The sequence below is a fragment of the Chiloscyllium punctatum genome, chromosome 9, assembly GCF_047496795.1.
Source record: "Chiloscyllium punctatum isolate Juve2018m chromosome 9, sChiPun1.3, whole genome shotgun sequence".
NCBI lineage: Eukaryota > Metazoa > Chordata > Chondrichthyes > Orectolobiformes > Hemiscylliidae > Chiloscyllium > Chiloscyllium punctatum.
The window spans coordinates 58,945,199-58,968,517 of record NC_092747.1 but is presented as its reverse complement, the minus strand read 5'-3'; the positions used below and the strand labels follow the sequence as shown (position 1 = coordinate 58,968,517).

At 38.5% G+C, this 23,319-nt stretch overlaps 1 protein-coding gene across 4 annotated transcripts in view; it reads left to right on the top strand.

Annotated features, from left to right (window-relative positions):
- Positions 1-18,766: 18,766 nt before the first annotated feature.
- LOC140481437 (mitogen-activated protein kinase kinase kinase kinase 4) overlaps positions 18,767-23,319 on the top strand; it is a 259,191-nt gene continuing 254,638 nt past the window's right edge. For 2 of the 4 annotated variants that reach the window (XM_072577610.1, XM_072577608.1), the window contains exons 1-2: positions 18,767-19,124; positions 19,456-19,521. In XM_072577610.1, coding sequence (XP_072433711.1) covers positions 19,068-19,124; positions 19,456-19,521 — 123 coding nt within the window. In that variant the 5' untranslated portion in view covers positions 18,767-19,067. The remainder of the gene's footprint in view (positions 19,125-19,455; positions 19,522-23,319) is intronic. The other 2 variants (XM_072577609.1, XM_072577607.1) reach the window with 2 other exon arrangements.

Here is a 23,319-nt window from a genome sequence, read left to right as displayed (position 1 = left end):
GATCACCTTTCAAATGTCATCTACGTTTCTTCCGTCTTTTTGCATATATCCAATCTTTAACATTATGAAGCCTTGAGTTTCTTTCTTGGACTCCCTCCTGTACTGCAATGTGAACCTTAGCATCTGAACTGGGCACAGTGTTCAGATTGTAACTTGACTAGAACACTGGACAGTTTGTTGGTGATTGTCGAGGAAACATTTTGAGAAAGTATATTCAAAGTTTGAAGCTGGTTGGCTATTATAAGAGAGGTCTTTTTGTTAATTAGCCTACTGTTTTGTACTTTGAAGTATAGAACCATTGATACAGAAAACAGATTAGTACCAAAAGCCTTTGAAATTCTGGGCCATCAAAAGTCAGTCTATATACCATTGCTTCTGTCAATGCTCTGGAGCATTGAGCCCAGAGACCTGGCAACATCAGTGGGACGGCACAACTACACTTACGTGGAGCAGGTGAATAATTACACCATTGCTGCACTTTTTAACAGATTTGTTAAATTCATTCAGACTAAAAGGAAACATGTTCTTTTGGGCGTTCTAGCTGCTACACTGCTCTATTCCCCCATGGGAAACCAGGGGCTTTTCGAGAATTGACTACAATGATATGTCCAAAATTCACAAATCACAATGGAAGGAAGAGGCAAATATATACTTTTTGCCAATCAAGCAGTCAACTGTGTTTCTGGTTCAAGTTTACTACTGCCTGTGGTCTGGTCCCATCTGATGGCAATAGTAGCCAAATTAGATCTCTGATTGAAACTTGGTCTTATGGTTCATAAGTTTTATTCTTGCAGTTTGGATACCACAGTGGCCAATGACTGAATTTATTCACTTGAGGCTGTCAGTGTTATTTTAACAAAAGAACACAGGTTTATTGCGCAAAAGAAAAAAAAATCTAAATAAATTCTAAGTATCAAATTTATATAAAAATCTACATTTATTTAAAAAAAGACAAATTTGAAAAATCCTAACATAAATATGAAAAAGACAGTTTCAGCCCTTTTCTCAACAATATCCTTTACAATCACTGAATCCCAGTGAAGTATCACTCCTAGCTTAATATTTAAATTTATTACTCGAATTACACTTTCCAGTCCTTGTCCTTGGATAGCTGAAGCAGCTTAAGATTTCTTTCTAGGTCTGATGGCCTGGATAATTCTTTCCAGCCACAATAGCCTGGGTATTTCCTTCAAATTTGAACAGAGATTTTTACCAACACCCAAGGCTGGAGACTTCTGTAAACTCAACTTCCACAGTCTGGAGACTTCTAAAAATTAAAATCTGTCTTCCTGCTCAGATGGCTTCTCTTCTTCTGAACTCAGCTAACTAGTAGGCCCTGGCTTTTAGCTAATATCTTTTAATAACCTTCCTTTTTAACTAAGTACACTGTATGGATTAAGGATGAGGGTGAGGAAGGCCGGAACATTTTCCTTGATCAAATGAGAATGATATAAATGGAGAATAAATCATAATCTATCTCTGTTATTAATTCATGGGTAATGGAGCCTGCCAACTTCTGAACCCTATATTTTTCATTCTAGATATTTTTCAGATCAACCTGTTGAAAGATATTGTCACACATCTCTGGAGCAGGTGGAAATTAAACCCAGGCTTTTTGATCCATAGGTAGAGATATTACCACTGCACCACAAATCCCGCATTTTTGATTACAAATGATTCATTATAAATAACTCTTGGTTCAATAGGATGTAAAACCAGGAAATTCAGGCTGCAACATCATTGGCTATCACTAAAATAATTAGGGTCATCCTAAGAATGTAGAAATTTTTTGACAATGGAATTTAAATAACTCCATAGAGGCCAGTATCCTGTCACCTTTATTTACACGTGCATAGTACTTGACACTGGCCTAGCTTCCTCAGTTTCTGGATTAGTGGTGCTGGAAGAGCACAGCACCACCAGACGCCTGGAGGAAGAACGCCTCATCTTCCGCCTCGGAACACTTCAACCCCAGGGCATCAATGTGGACTTCAACAGTTTCCTCATTTCCCCTTTCCCCACCTCACCCTAGTTCCAAACTTCCAGCTCAGCACTGTCCCCATGACTTGTCCGGACTTGTCCTACCTGCCTATCTCCTTTTCCACCTATTCACTCCACCCTCTCCTCCCTGACCTATCACCTTCATCCCCTCCCCCACTCACCCATTGTACTCCCCACCCCCACCCTCCTCTAGCTTATCTCTCCATGCTTCAGGCTCTCTGCCTTTATTCCTGATGAAGGCCTTTTGCCCGAAACGTCGATTTCGAAGCTCCTTGGATGGTGCCTGAACTGCTGTGCTCTTCCAGCACCACTAACCCAGAATCTGGTTTCCAGCATCTGCAGTCATTGTTTTTACCTAGCCTCCTCAGTGCCAGCTGTCAGAGTGAACAGAACAGGCTGGGGCTGTTTTCTGTGGAGCTTCAGAGGCTGAGGGTGACCTTATAGAAGTTTATAAAATCATGAGGGATATGTATAGAGTGAATAAACAAGGTCTTTTTCCTGGGGTGGGGGATTGCAGAACTAGAGGGCATAGGTTTAAGGTGAGAGGGGAAAGATTTAAAAGGGACCCAGAGGGTGGTGTGTGTATGGAATATGCTCCCCAAGGAAGTGGTGGAGGCTGGTACAGTTATGACATTTAAAAGGCATCTGGATAAGTATGTAAATAGGAAGAATTTAGAGGGATATGGGTCAAGTGATGGCAAATTGGACTAGATTAATTTAGGATATGTGGTCGGCATGGACGAGTTGTACCAAAGGATCTGTTTCTGTGCTGAACATCTCTGACCCTATGATTCTAACATTCCTGTTTATATCTGTGAGCCAGGGCGACCTGACTGGACCATATTAACAGCCCCATACAGGAAACTCATATTCCATGGGGTCCACATGGATGACCTCATTGCAATTACTACAGGAGTGTTAAACAGGTGAGAATAATTTCCACCCACATTTACTGAAGATTTGAACTACAGACACCCTGAAAATACATTGAGTTGCAGCCTCATTGCTTGGAATTAGCAAAATTAGATTGTTATCCTGTATATGTGTGTAAATTCTTCCATCTTTCAGCCTGACATTGATCTGTCTTTATATGGCTCTCTTAATCTTTAACAGAAAATATTCTCCGTATAAGTTACAGTGGAGGCTGTTCAATTGTTGGAAACATTAGCCAAAACCATATTTTTACTATTCTGTATCACCAGTGTCATCAGAACCATCTTATAAATTTTCCTGGCTTACTGGTGATTGTGAAGCTGTCATTGTGGTGAAATGGCAAATTAAACATATAATTTGTAGTCAATACAGCAATTAGTTGTGAACTTATTTACAAGCAAATTGCTAGTGCAATCATTTATATTTTCATTACAATGGTTATGTCACTTTAGGGTAGCAAGTTTAGGCATGAAATAAAATCAAATTTAAGAAGCCACGTGTTCTGTAAAGCAGGTCTAGCTATTATAATTGTAATTATCTAGCAATTTGTCCTGGATATATTTTTCACTTCTAAAAGTCCAATGGAAGCCTAGTGAAGAAGAGAAAACTCAGGACTGAAGTTAACCACAGTCAACTTGAAATATTTAATTTTCACATCCTGTTACAATTTTAGGCATTGGAATGAATTTGCAGGCACAGAGGTATGGAGATGGGTGGGTCCAGAATAAAACACTGCCAGCTAGCTTTGCTGTCACTGCCGTAGGCCATTTCCCTGGTGACAGGATTGGTGGTGGTGGTAATGATGGTGGTGACGTTGATGTGGGGAAAGGCAATATGTGCAACTACTTACCTAAAAATGACTGGTAGCTGAGTCAAACAGTTAGTAGATTTTTAAGGCCTGATGTGGCAGGCAGTCTGGAATTTTACAATTGTCCTCCAGATCTCTATGGCATCTGGGAACAGTAGACTGAGGTATGGATCATAGCTCCAGACAGGATTAAGAAAGTTTCCAAAAGAGTACAGTGCAGATTCACCTGATTGCTATCAGGGCTCCAAATGTTTGATTATGAGCAGATATTACTCAAACAAGGTTTGTATTTTCTAAAACATACAAAATTAGTAGCAGTATTGATTAATGGTTTTAGAATCTTAAAAGTAATTGGTTGGAGCAGCATTGCCCTTTATCAAAACAAACTACCTTCACTTTAATTAAAATGACGATAAGTTGTTGTTTTTCAGACTGGGAGAAGAGTTACTGTGGGCTCCCAAGGAGTGAATACTACAATTATTACTTTTCATATTAGTAACCTAGACTTGAGTGTGTAAGACACTATTTCAAAGTTTGCAAATGTTGTAAAAGGTAGAAATATTTTAAACTGTGTGGAGGTTATAACAAGCTTCATGAGGACAAAGATAGGCTAGTGTAATGGGCAGAAATGTGAATCAAAGATAACGTAGAGAAGAATGAAGTGATATATTTTAAAAATAAGAATTGGGACTGGTGACATAAAATAAAACATATATTGTAAAATGAATTCTGGAACTTTTTAAAACATTGGTTCAACTTCAAGAGGAATTTCGTGTCCAATTCTCAGCTCCACACTTTAAGGGGAATGTGAAGCAGTTCTAGTGGGTGCAGAAAAGATTTATGGGAATGGTTCCAATGATGCAGAACTTCTGTTATGTGAATATCTTGGAGAAAATAGGCTTATTGTCTTTATTTAGCAAAGACATGATTGAGAAAAAGTCTGATAGGGATATTCAAAAATATGGAACCTAGGAAGGCAGAGTGAAATTATTTTTGTTAGCAGACGGGGCACTGATTTAACATGTTAGGAAAAGAAAAAAGCAACAACACAAGGAAAGTTTTTTTCATGTAGAGAGTGGTTAAGATCAGAAATGCATTGTCTGTGAATGTTGTGGAGGCAGATACAACTGTGGTTTTCAAAAGGGAATTAGGTTAGCATAATAAGAGAAAAGATTTGCAGGGTTTTAGAATAAAGGTGGGGAGGTGTAATTAGTGGTGCTGCATTTGCAGACAGCTGATATTGACATGGCAGAATCCTGTGCTGTCACCATTATGTGATAACTGCATCTTGTATTTAAAATGTGATATAAACCAGGGATTTACAAAGCTGCCAAAAAGTTTCCTCTTTTTATATTTTAGCTGTCTAGTTATAATGTCTAATGTAATATTATCCTTTCTGTTTTTTTAACACCTAACTCAACATTTTACTTTTCTGTGTGTATGAGCATCTGTTTGGTCTTTCAGTGTTCCTAGAATTTTAAAATGTAAATAATACATATATCTATTTTTGTCCAAAGTGAAAAATCTCAAATCTTTCCTTTGTTGAACTCCATCCGCCACTTTTTTTGCACCAATATGGATTTGGAGAAGACTGAAGGAAGGTAGAATGAGGAACATCTAATGAGGAAGCACTCCACCAAATAGTACCCACTCCCAAAGAACGTACAGCTAGTTCACTCTGAGGATCCATGAAAGGCGATGGGTATTACAAAAATGCCTATTACTAAAGAGGCAATAGGGGATCTGTGTCCCTAATTGAATGAGGATCTACAGCATAGTAATTTATTTCTGCAACTCTCTCAATAGCTTTGAATGTGCCACCATGTTCAAACTTTATGATACCAGAAGCTTTATTTTCCTAGCCCCTAAATAACTTGGTAATGGTGAGAGGGTCGGAAAAATATGATCAGTTTAGAAAAATGAGATTCTTGAAGTCAAAGAAAAATAGTTGAATTCTGTAATCATTTTGAACAGTGAGATGAGAACTTTGACTGTGAGTGGGAGGAGGCCTATTTGCATGCCTCTTCATTTTATTAAGATTGTCTCATTGAAATGCAATTTCCTATTCTACTATGATAGAAACTTGACAATTCTCAGCATCTGCGAAGTCTGCACCAAATACAATGGGAACTGTCATGATGCCTATATCCATGAGCACTCTTATGTCTATGCTTCATTTCAAGAGTTGGATTCCTTACAAGGATGATAAGTACTGGGAAATAAGAGCTACCCTCTGCAAATATGGCTGATGATTCCATTCTGGAATCTCCAGACTGAGGATAGACATCGGTACAATGCAGCCTATTTTTTGACTAGTGCCATCATGGAGCAGATGATAGGCCTAACGAATATATGGTATTAGCATTTAACTTGCTCGTGGGGTGCTTCAGAATATATTCCAGACAGAGTGTGGGATTGTGGGAGGTAGGGATTAAGCTATAGTTGTAATGTCACTGGACTAATAATCCAGAGACTCATGATAATATAATTAGGAAGGATGTAGCTCAGTGACAGAGCATATGCTTCACATGTCTGAGGTCCCAGGTTCAATCTCTGGTATCTCCAGACAGACGAGTAGAATACATATTTGGCATCAGTCTTCACTGTCGAAGACACTTCCAGCATTCCAAAAATACTAAACAATCAAGGTGTAAAGGAGGGAAAAATAAATGCAATAACTATCACGAGAGGACAAAGTACTAGGGAAACTTGAGACCAAAAAGGTTGATAAGCCCTCTGGACCTGATACGTTTCATCCTAGGATATTAAAGGAAGCAGCTACAGAGATAGTGGATGCACTGGTAACAATCCTTCAGAAATCATTAGATTTTGGAAAGGTAGCTGAGGGTTGGAAAAAAAAGTAATTATTCAAAGCAGGAACAACACAAAAAAAGGGGTAACTATAAGCCAGTTAGCTTAATATATGCCGTAGATAAAATGTTAGTCTATTTAAAAGGATGCTGAAAATGTGTTGCTGGAAAAGCGCAGCAGGTCAGGCAGCATCCAAGGAGCTGGAGAATCGATGTTTCGGGCATGAGCCCTTGCAGCTCTGATCTCCAGCATCTGCAGTCCTCACTTTCTCCTATTTAAAAGGATGTAATACCAGAGCATTTAGAAATATGTAATATGATCAAGCAGAGTCAACATGACTTCATGAAGAGGAAATCGTGCTTGACAAATCCATTAGAATTCTTTGTGGAGGTATCATGCAGGATAGATAAAAGATAAGCAGTGGATATGATATATTTAGATCTCCAAAAGGTGCTTGACAAAATATTGCACGTAAAGCTACTTAATAAGGTAAGAGACCATCGTGTTGGATATTGTGTTTTAACAAAGAATGAGGATTAGCTAACTAACTAAGGCAAAGTTGGGAATAGGAGAACATCTTCAGGATGGCAACCTGTAACTAGTGGACTGCCACAGGGATCAATGCAGGGACCACTATTATTGACAATATATATTAAGGGCTTGGATGAAGGAAGTGAATGTACTATTGCTAAGTTTGTGACTGACACACAAAAATAGATTAGAAGGCAAGTGGTGAGGATACAAATGTCTGCAAAAGGATCTAGACACGTTAGGTGGGTGAGCAAAACCTTGGCAAAGTATATTGTGGGAAGATGTATATCGTGGTTATACACTTTTACCTGAATAATAGATGAGCTGAATATTGTTTAAATGGAGAAAGACTTCAGAGAGCTGCAGCACAGATGGGTTTTAGAGACTATGCGCATAAATCACGAAGCGCTAGTGTCCAAATTTATTATTTCAGGGTGAGTGGAATAAAGAAAAAGAAAATCTTGCTAAAACTATGCAAGGTTCTAGTTAGACCACACCAAGAATACTGTAAACAGTTTTGGCCCTCTTATCTAAGGCAGGATAAACTAGCATTGGTGGTAGTCCAGCGAAAGGGGTTTTCTTATGAACAGAGGTTGAGTAGATTGAGCTTGTATTCAATGGTGTTTAGAAAAATGAGAGGTGAACTTATTGAAACGTCTAAGGCTCTTAGGGCACTTGACAAGGTTGATGCAGAGACATTGTTTCCCCTTGTTGGAGAATTTAGAACCAGAGGCCATAAACTCAGAGTGAAGGATCATTCATTTAGGACAAAGATGAGGAAGAATTGCTTCACTTAGATGGTAATGAATCTTTTTTTTATATATTGGAGACTTATAATAATAACTGTGTTATTAAGTATATTCAAGGAAGAGATAGATAGATGTTTATTCAGGGTTATGGGGAAAAGGCAGGAAAGTGGAGTTGAGGATTATCTTATCTAACTGAAGGGCAGAACAGACTCAATGAGCTGAATGGCTTACTTCTGCACTTATATCTTACAGTGTGCCACATGTTGTAGTATGCTGTGCTCTGCAGGCAATAAACCATGAAGAGCTGGGAGAGTAGCAACAGTGATTTCTGGAAGAAGATGAGGACATTGAGCAGGAGAAACCTTATGTTCAGGATGACAGAGAGATGTTCATTTTCGAAGGGAAAACAAAAGAACATTATTTAAATGAAAAAAATAACTGCAGAAAACTGCAACACAGAGGGACTTGGGGTACTTGGAGTACACAGAACACATAAAGTTAGTACACAGGTACAGCAGATAATCAGGAATATTAATGGGATATTGGCCCTTATTTCAAGATAAGGTGATGGTGAGACCACGTCTGGAGTACTATGAATAGTTTTGCTTCCCTTATTTAAGGAACGATATCATCACATTGGAGGCAGATCAGAGAAAATTCACTAGGATGATCTCCAGTAAAGAGGGAATGTCTTATTAGCATTGTCTAAGCAAGTTAGGACTTGTGTTTTCCTTCATGGGAGAGTCTAGGACCAGACAGCATAGCCTCAGAATAAAGGAGCACCAATTTAAGACTGAGATGAGGAGGAATTTCTTATCTCAGAGGAGCTTTTGGAGCTCCTTGCCACAGAATGCTGAAGGGACAGAGTCCTTGGGTATATTTAAGATGAAGATAGATAGATCCTCGATCAGTAGGGAATCAAGGGTTATGGGGAAAGGGCAGGAAAGTGAATGTAAGGAATGTCAAATCAGACATGACCCTATTGAATTGTGAAGCAGGTTAGAGAGGCTGAATGGCCTACTCCTGTTCCTGTTTCTTATGATTTATAGTTGGGTGCCACAAGTCGGACAGGTCTGTTAAAATTTATTTTACTTTTCTTTATTTAACCTAATATTCTAATCAGACTGTTTGTAGGTGTTATTACACACCTCTGAAGCAGTTGGGACTTGAACCTGGGCCTTTTGGTCCAGGGCAGGGTCACTGCCACTGTGCCACAAGGGGGCCCTCATACAGGGGTTAATTTACTTGGTTGCAATTGATATTAGCTGGATGGTCTGACCATTCAATGGCTGTAAATCTGGTGTTACTGAAAAGACATGTGGTCTCTTTCAGTTCCAAGAATCAACTTAAATGTTCTTCTTGTGTTTTTTTTTCCTTTTCCTGTTTTTGCTGTTTTGCTGTTGAATAAAAGTGAATGTGTTCAACTGATTGATAGCTTTCCTGCATATGATGCACACACTCTAAACAAGGACGAGATGTTATGCTGTGCTGGGCATTAGGGAAAGATTAGCACTCCCTTAGGCAAAGTTCTAAGTTGGTATAGTATTAAACACAGATAACCTGAGTAGTTTCTTTACTCAGAGAGTAATAGGGTTGTGGAATGCACTGCCTGTAACAGTAGACTTGCCAACTTTAAAGGCATTTAAATTGTCATTGGATAAACATATGGATGAAAATGGAATATTGCGGGATTGATGGGCCTCAGATTGCTTCCATAGGTCGGGGCAATGTCGAGGGCCAAATGCCCTGTATTGCGCTGTAATGTTCTATGTTTCTTGTAGTTGCAGGTACAATGACAATTGATCAAGCAAGTGATGATGACATAAAATTTATGAATTTGATTTGTACTTGTAGTGAAGTGTCACCTCTACTATCTATATGGCCTCAGAAGTTTTATTCCTTTTTCATTCCCCTCCTACTATTTGTACTGTAGAGGGCAACTCCTGGCTGGGCTTTTAATATGGTATCAGTGCCTGGAATTCTGGAAGGTCCAAGTGCCACAGAGTCCATCAAATTTTGGAAAATTACCCCAAATAAAATGGAAATGGTATGGCTCAGGTACAGGCAGCTGGGATCAAGAGAACCCCTGGATATATAAAGTGGATACAGGTACTTACTGAAGAAGGAAGTCAGGAGGGCAAAAAGGGGGCACAAGATAGCCTTGGTTAAGAAGATTAGGGTGAATTCAAAACGATTCTTCAAGTATATTAAAGGGAAAAAAAAACAGAAAGAGATTAGGACCCGGGGTAGCATGGTGGCTCAGTAGTTAGCACTGCTGCCTCACAGCGCCAGGGAGCCGGGGTCGATTCCAGCCTTTGGCGACTGTGTGGAGTTTTCACATTCTCCCCTTGTCTGTGTGGGTTTCCTCCTGGTGCTCTGGTTTCCTCCCACAATCCAAAGATGTGGGGTAAATTGGCCATGCCAAATTCCCCATAGTGTTCAGGGATGTGTAGGTTAGGTGCAATAATTAGGAGTAAATATTGGAAAATGGTGGGGGGTGGGGGGTGGAAATGGGCCTGGGTGGGTTACTTTTCACAGGGTCAGTGTGGACTTGTTGGGCTGAAGGGCCTGTTTCTACATTGTAAGGATTCTATGATTCTGTGGTACTTGCACCATTGCTAAGCACACATTGGTGCGAGCACATTGCTATCATTGTGTGGTGCACATGAGATGAGCAGTATAAAATTGTTTGAGCTTACTTGCTAGAGTTCATTGAGAGAAACTCTTCATGAAACTCCCTGAAATTGGTGTTTAGCTGATTTTAAAATTCAGCCTCAATCAATTTGGACAGCTATCGGAGATCTTTGTAATATCAGTCAAGATGTAAATTAGGCATATGTTCATTAGATGACTGGCATGACCAGACATGCCTATACTCCTGTTACGGTTGTTTGTGCCAGACTTTCAATCATAGATATTCTTGCAAACTAATATAAAACACAGATGTTTGCTCTTGCGGAGCTTTGTGACAGTGAATATTTTGCTATTTTACCACTACTCCATCTGTAATATTCAGCAACCTTCAGGCAGAAAGTTTTATAAAGACAGGACACTAACTTCTGACCACCAATTGCATGGTATTCTAATTTTATATGGATTAGTATGGTAGATGCTTCAGTGCATATGCAAATATGGATACCTTAGAATTTTTGTTGGATTTAAATTTACCATAAAAGAGAGAAGCAGGATTAGGCAATTCAGCCCATTACGTCTGCTCCAGTATCATATGTTTCTCAACTCCATTCTCCTGCCTTCTCCCCATAACCCTTGATCTTTTCAGACACTTGGCATCTATAACAAATTACACCATGTGGTAATTTATTGTACATACAATAGATTATAAAGAACGATGGGCTGAATTTTCCCAGCCCCTGAACAACATGGGGAATAGCAAGTCAGTTGGGGAAATATGGCAAGAATGGAAAAATTAAATTCTTGATGTTGAGAAAAAAGTCTGATTTTCCAGGCAAACTTTGAACAACTGGGTGAGACTCTTGCCCCTGAGCGGTGAGGGGCTAATTCACATGCATTAATGTCTCATCATTGCCTATCCTAGCCTCATTTATATGCAGGTTACTATTTTCCCTGGCAGTGAAGAGAAACTAGACAGCGATGATTCCCAACATGGAAGTCAGCATAGGTAGCTGGTGGCTGCATCACTTCACCAGACCTCTATCTTCATCAATTTTCCCAACATGGGCAGTGGCCACCTGCATCCTCTCTTCATGGGGCCATACACTAGCCTTAACACATCATCATGACACATTTGGAATTATTACAGTTCAGCACTTCAATACTGCATTTTTGGGCTCACCAACAGCTTACAGTTCAAAGTTGCCACTTTGTGCAAGTGGATAGCCAGACAGCATGTCATGTTTGGCAGCAAAGAACTGTCAAAGCCTATTCAGTTAGGGGGCTGGTGGGTCATCAGTCAGGAAAATTGGTGGCTTGTCCCGAAAGAGTGAATAGGAAGTTCAGAGGGCAAGAAGAATTAATAGTATCAGGTGGGTAGGGTGGCAGGGAGCCATTGAAGGAAGATGCTGCATGTCATATTAAGAGTGATAAACCATAAGCCTGTTGAGGAGTAGATGGAATAAATATGTGGTAGCAGAAAGAAGAGAGGGTCACTTACTCTTGTGGAGCCTAACAGGTCACTAACCATTTTGCGGCATTGTTACACATGCCTTCAGACCTAGCACACTGCACGGTTCCAGTTGACTACTTCGGACCAGGCTGGCAGCTTTTGAAAAATAATATAGCTGGGTTTTAAGTACAGTACCCGGGACGTGAATGTCAGAAGGTCCCAGAAACAGTGAACGTTCTCCGTTGTTGAGTGCAAGATAGCATGACAGTGGTTCTGTGGTCCAAACTTAATGAAGTGAGCAGCGTAAAATTGCATGATAAAAGTTGCTTGGGCTCACAGAGGGAAACCCTTCATGAGACTCCCTGAAATTAACACTTAGCCAAATTTTAGGAAAAATGTTTTAATATCCATAATTATGCATGGCATATAGCATTCAGGTCAATGACCCTCTCTCCATTTGTAATAGGAATAAAAAACATTCATGTGGTATAGCGTATCTGCTCAAACAATTACTTTTGAAACATGACAGGTTCAGCTCGATTCTATTTTAAGATGCATAGCTGTCTTCACCTTATGTTTAATTTTCTCAGCCTGCAATGACATTTGAATCTGTCTGAATATTATTTATTTATTTTATATGGTTTGCTTGGATTAGGGTGATGATTTTTTGTTTAATTTTTATTGTATTTTCAACATATTTCCTTTCTTTATATATTGTTACCATATGTACTCCAGTAATTAATCAGGACTATTTCCTGATTTTTCATGCATTTATCCATTTTCTGTTCATTCTTTCCAACTTTACTATTATATTCGTAAAAAGTTTGTTATTTTTTAAAAAATAATTTATTTTATTTTAAGACTTACAATTTATCATTGATGTCCCTTGTGCACTGGACATGTTGTACTTTCCCTTTGTCTGTTTTCCCCATGACCATCTTTTGCTTTCTGTCTGTACCCTCTTGCTCTCATCTCTTTTTTTCTCCTCTTTCTCATTATTTGCTCTTTTTCCCTTTATTCTCTTTTCTCTTCCCTTGAAAAGAGCCTGAATGAGAATAAAAAAGAATCTGCTCAGATTTGAAATTATTGAAAGCTTTTGGTAGAATTAACATGTGCTTGTAGGTACAGGAATACATTCAGTGGGAGATTGAAGTGGAAAGAATACTACACTCACTTATTTGTATCATCTCTAAGTTATTTAGGCACTTTAACGCAGTTAAGAGAAAATAATTGTCGAGTTCAATTTTGAAAAATGTAGTTGATGTTTTTACATGCCTGATTTGAGAAGGTTGTTAAACCTTTTGTAGCACTGAGTAGCCATATAAATAATATTGGACGTCACACTGACTGGTCACTTCTTATATCTTGAAATTCTTCTTGCACTACATCCATTTTTAGATTTTTCCTCCTGATTCTAAGTAATTCAGTATCAGATGGTATCAGCAATCCAACTAAGAGTAAAGGCTAGTACTTCCCCATTCTCAAAAGTATTATCAGGAGGGTGCCTCAATAGCAAAAAATGTAACATGCAATATAAACATAATCCACAACAGACAGTTCCTGAGGGGAAAAGTCATGACCTGTGCCCTAACCTGACATCACAGTGCTTTACTTCTCCATGTACTATTATTATACTCCAATTGAAAGAGATTTAATTTGATATACTCTTTGAAAAAGTCAGATACCAAAGAAACACAAAGGTTCTAAAAAAATCATAGTCAACCAAACTTAGTGGCATTGTGGACAGTGTAGAAGGTTTTCTAAGATTACAAAGGGATCTTGATCAAATGGGTCAATGGGCTGAGAAATGGCAAATGGAGTTCAATTTGGATAAATGTGAGATTTTGGTACATTTTGGTTGCATTTTGGTACAACAAATAATGGTAGGGCCTTGGGTATTGTTGTAGCACAAAGAGACCCAAGGGTACAGGTAGATAATTCTTTGAAGTTTGTATCACATATAGGCAGAGTGATTACAAAGGTGGTTTGGCACACTTGCCTTCATTGCTGAATTCTTTGAGTATAGGAGTTGGGAAGTCATGCTGAGGTTGTATAGGACATTTGTGAAGCCTCTTCTGGAGTACTGTGTCCAGTTCTGGTCACCTAGTTATAGGAAGGAATGTTACCAAGCTGGAGAAGGTTCAGAAGAGATTTACCAGAATGTTGCTGGGTATGGAAGGTTTGCGTTATAAAGAAAAGCTGGATAGGCTGGGACTTTTCCATTGGAGTGTAGGACGTTGAGAGGTGATCTGATAGAAGTTCATAAAATAATAAGAGGTATAGATACATTTAATGGTAGTCTTTTACTTAGGATGGGGGATTTCAATACAAGGAGGCACATTTTAAGATGAGAGATTAGAGATTTTAAAAAGACATAAGAGGCAAATCTTTTATACAGAGGGTGGTTCATGTGTAGAATGAACTTCCTGAGAAAGTGGAAGATGCAGATACAATTACAATGTTTAACAGACATTTGGATAGATACATGAATAGGAAAGGTTTGGAGGGATATGGGCCAGGAGCAGGCAGGTGAGACTAGTTTAGTTTGGGATTATGTTCAGCATGGACCGATTGTATCAAAGGGTCTGTTTCTGTGTTGTTTGACTCTATGACTCCATGTTATATTATGTTATAAGGCCATATAAGTGAGAAGGAACTGATTTTAACCTGATCTGTTCAGAGACTGCTGATCTTAGACAAAAAGTAGGTGAGATACTGATAGATAACTTTGCAACATTTAGGTTATAAAAGGGAAAATAAGCTAGATACCTAGTGGTCATCCAGTGATTCCTTTTTAAAAGTGTTTATGCTTTATCAAATGAAGGCAGAACTGATTTGCACTAGTCTATTTTACAGTATGGATGCCAAACAGAAAATGGGGGACCACTTTGCAGAATACATCATTTTCTCTGCAAGCAAGAGCCTGAGCTTCTAGTCACTCAACATTTAAAATTTTCCACTCAACAAAAAAAACTGCAAACGCTGGAAATCACAAAATAAAAACAGAAATTGCTGGAAAATCTCAGCATGTCTAGTAGCATCTCTAGAGAGAAAGCAGAGTTAGTGTTTCAGCTCCAGTGACCCTTCCTCAGAACTGATCTTTAATTCTTCACTTTGCTCTGATGCTGACCTCTTTACCTGAGACTTTCTGCAGTGTTTTACTGAAGCTCAATGTAGACTTGAGAGAGTCACTCATCTTTCCATTAGGCACTATACAACCTTCTAGATTGAATGACTTCAACAATTTCATATTATAGACTGAGTCCCTGTTTTGTTTTCTTTTCCTTCGCTTTCCAGGGTTCAGCTTTAGACTTGTGTTCCTCTTGTTTTTGCTTTTGGACGGTAGATCTTCATAGTGTATTTGCAGTTCCTCAACTGATATTTTTTATTTCTTTGTTGATCCCATTATCACTCCCTTTGGTTCTGCACCTCCAATTCTTTTGTTGTTTAATCTCTTCAGTCTTCTGTTCTGTTTCAAACGTTCACTCTTGTTCTTTTCCCAACTCCTTCCCTTTCGCTTAATACCTATTCTAGTTTTAATGTTTCCCAGTTTCAACAAATGGTAATTGATCTTAAATGTTAACTGCTTCTCTCTCCATAGATACTATCTTCCCGAATACTTCCAGGATTTTCCATTTTATTTCAGATTTCAAGTGTTAACAGTATGTTGCTTTTGCATTGGAATAATCTTAGTTGCATTTTGCCTGTTGGTATTTGTAATGGTACTCCTACAAAAGTTGTTTTTCCACTTGGTTTCACCTAATCATTTAACACATAGTACAAAAACACTGGAGTAAAGATTATTGCTGAAATTCAATGGAATACAGATTATCACTGGGAACTTTACCCCATGTGCCATCAACATTTTCTAACCAATACCAGTATTTTCCTAATCACTGCAGAAATTGTATTTTGAATTTAGTTCATATTTTTCTGCAATAATAGTATCCAATACAGAATAAGACACCCCATAATGATGAACTATTATGGATGGTGTATAATTGAACCTGAAGCCCTCCTGAAGAAGGGCTCATGCCCGAAACGTCGATTCTCCTGCTCCTTGGATGCTGCCTGACCTGCTGCGCCTTTCCAGCAATACATTTTCAGCTATAATTGAACCACCAGGTCAGACGGTCTTGGTTTCAATTATTGTGCTGAATGAATTAGGCAATTCCAGTTGTAGTGGAAATTGGGAACCAAAAGCTAATTAATTCCCATAGTGCCCATCCAGTTCGTGTGAATGTGAACCCCTAAAACAACTCCCAATATACAGCCAAATAGTAAATTTATCAACAAACACGCTCAGGGACACTAAATGAATAAATGATTGTTATGAAAATTGTAAATCAATCACAGTAATATTGCAGGAGGTGCCTTCTTAAGAATGGGTTGAATCCCATTTTGGGGAGAATGCAGTTTCGCTTGTCTTCAATTGAATTCTAACTACGTTGAAAAACACCTGAAGCTGAATATGAAAAGTATTCAATTTCAACATCAAAACTCTTATTTTGAAATGAACACACATGCAGTTCCCTGTACCCACTTTTTTGGAGGCTGTTCAACTTAGTCACCAATGTGTTAAACCTTGTGGGCATAAAATATTGTACATGGTAATGCTCTTTCCTCTGAGTCATAAAGTTCAGGATTCAAGTTTCACACGAGGATTTTAGCACACAATTCGAAGCTGACACTTCGATGCAGTACTGAGGGAAAGTTGCACTGCTAGGGTACAGTCTTTCCGTTGGTTTGTTTAGCTGATGTCTCACTTAGTTACTTAGATTTATACAAAAGATCGCGTGACACAGCTTTAGCAATCAAGGGAATTATGCCAAATGACTTGATCAATATTTATTTCTGAACCAAATTCACAATAACAGTGTGGATATACTCACATTGCTGTTTGTGGGGCTTTGTTGGTCACAAATTAATTGTCTCCTTTCCCAGTTGTGATTAAAGTTCATAAATATTTCAACAGCTGTAAAACGTTCTGAGATTTTCGGTGGAAATCCCTATACAAACGTAAATCTTTCATTCTTCAGAAGGTCAGTGTATTTTTTAAATAAAGTATTTTGGTACACCAAAGTAGGTGACGCCTCACCCACCCACGTACTTAAAAGATCGTTTACTTCAACGTAAGCTCCAGGTGAAATTTTCATATTCTCAATTTCGTATGGGCGCCAGCATCTTTTTGGTTGCAGCACTGGGCATGCAATTTAGCTACAGCATTTTAATATACTTTTTATAAAAGGTCGGTCGGCTTTCGCACCATCTTTGACGTGCAGTTTGTTACATTTATCGATGGCTCAGTTGCAGCTCGTCGAACACATATTACAGCCAGTTGCAAAATTTAATGCCTGATATTTAATGAAATATTTTTGTATAACTTGTTACTATGAAACAGAGTGCTTTTAAATGCATTTTCGGTGGACGATCACAGAATGCAACTTCCCCATGGCTTTCAAGGATTGATCGCAGCTCCTCATTGTACAACGCAATTACTTAATAATTATCTGCTGCATGAAACAATTCCAACCGCTATATGTGTTGAATCTTGGAGAACATGTTTCTTGTAGCTGTTTTCATCTTGACATTTGTAGAAATGCTGGTTTCATCGATTTTTCATTTTATTTGTCAGTTTCACCTACATCAGTGACTTGTGATCGATAGTCTTACCTTAATATAAGGAGCCGGCCAATAGTTTTAATAAAAGCTTCGACTGTCAAACATAACGCGAAAAGATGTAAACGCATCCCAGCCTTGAATTTGTTGTTATTGGCGCTAATAAATATACGCTGTGTGTATTGGCTGCTAAAACTTAAAAAAAGTTTTAGTTCTCATTTTAGAATTCAAAAATATCCCTTACGTTCTCTTCTGTATGGGCGGTATAAAAACACACGTTTTACAGTTCAAACAATGACCTGCAATCTTCGCTTTTCAGTTTCCGATTTCAGTTAACAGACGTTCCCTAAAATTCTGCACATGGCACCGTGAAGGAAATTAACGATATAAAGATTTTACAGCAAGCAGTAAGGAGGCCCTTCGTGAAATGAAATTGCACTTAATGTCTATATTGTCGATTGTCTTTGTCCCATATTTCATGCAGTCCATTACAATGTGTTAAACCACCTCGTTAAACCACAATTGTCAGTTTCCACATTTTCTTTTGTCGAAAGGTTTTATGAAAACACCTCTTAAAGATTTGTGCTTTGCAATTGCGTGACACCGATGCGCGACCCAGGTTACAAGATGCTCATGTTATTGTGCATGTGTTTTTCTCCGATGTTTACATTTTACGGAATAATTAACCTGACGAACTCCTATTTTACTTGTCCAAACATTGCTTCTTAGATCCCTGTTACAAATCCGAGCCTGTGTTCTCATTAAATGCACCGGAAACTTTGGTGAACTGTTTTTTTTCTCATTCCTCACCACACCCCTTTATGAATATGAATGACCTTTTTGTCTGGCTTTGCGGACACCCCCCTCCTGCTCGGCAGTGTTGTCGGCTGTGGGGACAGACCGGCATGTTACCCAGAAGCCAAAAGCTTGCGTGTTTTCCGCTGGTGTTTGACGCGTTGCAAGAGTTTCACAGCGTGCGCGAGTGCGCGCACACCTCACAGCCAAGGCTCGTGCACGCGCTCCGAACATAACAGAGACAGAGCCTGTCTTTGTTTCCCCCGGAATCATTAACACGCTGAAAGCCTGCAGTAAGCAGAGGCTGAAAACCTGGCACTGAATGAATAAACACACAGCTTGTTGGATAGAGCCGGCGGCACCTAGGCGCCTGCGCCGATTCTGCTTTTGGGGGAGCGCGCCCAGCGGCGGTGTGCGAGCCCGACCACGCGCGTCCCCCAAACTCCGGCCGGTTGGCCGGCCGCGTGCCTCTCGGGGCGGGGCGGAGCGGAGTCTCGCTCTCGAAGCGAGTGTGAGTCAGTGAGTGAGACAGTGAGAGAGAGAGAGAGTCCGGGCGGTTTCCTGTGTTTGTGTGGCTCAGGGAGGGGGGAGAGCTGGGAGCTGTAGCTACTGCCACTTGATCATGGCATAAAGAAGAGGAGGAAGCAACTTCCCAAAGCTCGTATGCAACCCTAAATGCACGAATCCCACCCGACAAGGACAGTAAAGAAGAAAAATTCAGACAAATTTAACGAAAATGGCGAACGACTCTCCTGCTAAAAGTCTAGTGGAGATAGATCTCTCCTCTTTGCGGGTGAGTGTAGGCTTGGTTTTGAAGGAGAGAAGGAAAACAGTTTATATAAAGACAATGCGAACTCTACACGCAAGCGGATGCAATTGTTCAAGCCTTCAGGAGAATTCACACAGAAAAGTGAAGTCGTGTGAAAATCAGTTAGTTGTCAGGATTTTCTTTTTGTAGTTAGGTTTTGATGGGGAGAACAGGGGTAGTTGAGAGCTTTCTTTGTTTGTGCATGTATTGGCATGTGCCTGGAAATAGGGCGCAACAGCTGCATTTCACCATGATCCGGCTAGATCAGATTTGGGATTTGTAATATAATTACGTTTATTTCAAAATTTCTTTTCAGGACCCAGCGGGCATATTTGAATTGGTTGAAGTCGTCGGAAACGGTACATATGGGCAAGTGTACAAGGTTTGTGTAATTTCTTTAATTTCTATGTCTCATAACAAAGCTAATGTCCAATGTGTGTAACCACATTTATTCCAACAGAATCAGATTTTATAAACGGTGTACTCTAGATCCTGATTTTTCAATGTTGCAGTTTTAAGGATTGATTAGGTTTTAGCTGGCAATGACTCCGACTTCAGGGTGATAAAGCTACAGGCGAACACAGGAAAAGCTCAAAATGACTATGAACCGAATTTGAAGTGTGAAATTCCTAAATCCTGTCACAACAGGGCTGAGATGTTGTTGGTTGCACGTAATTTAAAGCGAACTCTCAGACCAATCCGATCAACATGTTCACAAGGAATTTTGAATTCAGGCATCAGTGGAGAGTGGAGAGTTCCCAGACAAGAGGTAATTGGCTTCATTTCTTCCTAAGTTCCGAGTGTGGTACCTGATGTGGTTAAGTTCAGTCATCTTTTATCCTGTTAATTCCTGCAAACGACAAGGGTTCTCACTACATCTACTGTATGCTTATGTTGATCGGGGTGTACCAGCCAGCTGGATCACTCGAAACGAGAAAGCCTTTGTTGATCATCCATGCTTGCAGCAATTACTTCACTCTATTGGGTCACTGCCACGACAGCTCAAGCTGTAAGTGGGGTGCACCAAATATTTTTAATGTTTGCCTGAATACTAGCATATTTTATGGTAAAACATAATTTAGACATTTTAGCCATTCAATCAAAGTCAGGTAAGGTAAAATTCACAGGAAATGAGAATAAGGAAGGGGAGTAAAGCAATGAGGGGTTTATTAAAGCTTCTTGTTTAATGCTAATCAGATTCATGGTGCCCAAACTTAATGCCAAATCTGATGTGAAACGATTATTGCATTGACCTGTTTGAGTGAAAAGGTGGCTTTGTTTTGATCTTTTTTTGCACAACAGTTTTTTGTTTGAAATTTAAAAGGTTTTATTTTGGTTGTATTGGATGTCAAGGCAACTTTTGGTATCCATTTCTATTCAGAAGTGTACATGGCAAATATCCTCAATGAACTTAAAGCAGTTTTTGTTTAGCATTTCCAAGGAGATCTTTCATTTATTGGCTTTATGCTGAATTGGCTTTATGGTCAGAAAACACATTTTGGGAGGATTTCTCAACAATAACACTATTTTGCATGTCTAAACTTGTGTGTTGCATCACAACTTTTACATTTTCATTTCTTTGTGTTTTTTACAACATATTTTATATGACTTTAAATTTTTGGCATGATTGTGACAGACTAAAAGCAAATGTCCTTAAGTATGTTTTGCAGTATCTTCATGTTTAATTGTGTTACAAGTTACAGGTGATCAATGGAATTTGTAGTGCTCATCAAAAGCTGAAATGATAAATGACACACCCTGTGTATTATGTCAAGCCAACGCGCAAGCCAAATTTTAGAAGTGCTGCGATGACTTAAAGGTGCCTAAATAAATAAATAAATTAATTATATTTCACCCTATATTACATTTCTCATGACATGCTTATTGAATTCACTTCAATTCATTTTGTTTTCACCCAATCTACGTATGTGTTGATTGAGACTTTGGAGCACAGTGATTGAGCTTTTAAGTTTTGTCTTTTAAATATTTTCTTTATTCTGAAGCAATTGACTTCTGGTGTCTGGTTTCATGATTGACGACAGTCACATAATACCTCAAATTTGAACCTGCCAATAGTCAATGTTATGTGAAGGCCATCTCAGCAGAGTCTGACCGCAGTCCTTGCCTATTGCCACATGTACTTTGAAGAGGACATCACTGAAGAGGAGCAGTATCAACAACACTCCAAGTACAGAGTTGGTGGATTCAGCTATAAAACCCAGGCCTATTTTGAGGCTGGAAGTTCGAATTTGAAGCCTTATTCATCACTGGACAGTCTCTCACTGGCCACACTGGACAGTCTCTCTGTATTTGTTCAAGATGCACAATTGCTTCAGGTACTAAATTCATGCTGGAAATGCCTAGGAGTGATCAACTTCCACTGGAAAAATATTCCCCTTGGCTTTTGTGCTGGATACAGGAAGACATATTCAGTGTAAAAGTGCATGAGAGTTTTGTACCATGATTCTAGGCATCCAATTTAAAACTTTTTTTTTTACATTTGTCTGCTTTTTAAGTTTTTGCACTTCATCAAGATATTGTTTATCTTTTAACACATTAGCATTTTGAGCATAGCATATTTTTATCAGCCTCTGTCCAAAATAGAGATTTATGTGTTTTTGTTTAAATTAAAATGTCTTCTATGGGGGCAGGGAGAAGAATTTTGTGCCTTTTGTTTAAACATGATACTACTTATTACATTTAATTTAATTGACAGTTGTATATTTGGTAGACTAATGAAAAACGTAATGTAATGTATCTTGTTTTGCTTATGCTACCTATAATTTTCAGTTATTAAATCAGCATTATATATGGTTGCAGCTTTTGTTGTGGAGTACTGAAAAGGGCATAAATGATAATTGAGAACAGTATTCTGCCAGACATGAAAGGGCATGACAGATATGCTCATTCAGATTTTTTTTAACCAGTGTGTTGAGTCATTACATAATGTTATAATATTTAGGAAATGCTCCAATTTTAAGTTGTAAGGAGGATGCAATTATATCTGTATTTAATGTGTGTGTGTGTGTGTGTATATATATATATATATATATATATATATATAATATATATATATTTTCAGATTTCAAATAAGTGTAGTATAAACAAAATCAGCTTCAAAGGACGGAGAGTTACTTCAGTTGTTGGACTTAATGCTACCAGTCTAACTTGTTTCCATGTACTAACTGCTATGAGTATGGCATGAAGCAATTCAGTTTCCAATGTAACTAAATGTTTATTTTTAAAAATTAGGCATTTAAGCAAGTTAAATAAATAATACCGGGATTAAAGAAAAAACAATCAAGTTACAGAAGGAATGTGATGTCAGAAGTGTGCTTGCTCTTGCTTGGTTCCTTCATACATACAAACTGCATAAGTATGCAACTAACCATTGATCTGTTGTGGCATCCAATGGATAGTCAAAACCAAGTGTAGTTTCAGGTCAAATTGATTTAGAGTGTGGGATTATTAGATCAGGACACAGACACTAGTCAATCCCTGTTTTAAATTTATGCAGTTTCTTTATGTTTATATAATTTTAGCAAAGGTTATACTATCTTAAACAGAAAAATAGGGTTAGCTGCACCACAGGAGTGTTTTTATAGCATAGGCTATATTAACTAGCAAATGTAACATTGAAATGCTTCAAAGAGGATGGTTTAATTGCACAATTATGAAGCGAATACATTGTAAATGTGGACATTGTGCATGTTGATGAATATATAGCAAGAAATATGTTTTTATAAATAGGAAGTGAACAGAGATATAATATGTATAATTTAAAAATGTTAATAGATATGATAAGCAATAAAACATGAGATATAAACCGAATTGGCCATTCTGTTATTAGATAGACTGATGTACCTCAACTTCCTTTGCCTACTTCTGTTCTATTCACCTTGATCCATTTGACGAACCAATTGCAGTCATAAAAGATTCAATTGACCTAGCAAACAGTGTTTTAGGGGAGCCAATTCTAGATTTTCTATTATCTTTTGAGTGGAAACAAGTCAGCAGATACTTCACCTGATGAAGGGGCAATGGTTCGAAAGCTTGTGATTTCAAATAAGCCTGTTGGACTGTAACCTGGTGTTGTCTAATGATGTAGATCAGATTTTATATTGTGCAGCTGCCACACATTTGAGCTACAGATTTACAGTGATTAGATAAGTTTCATTTT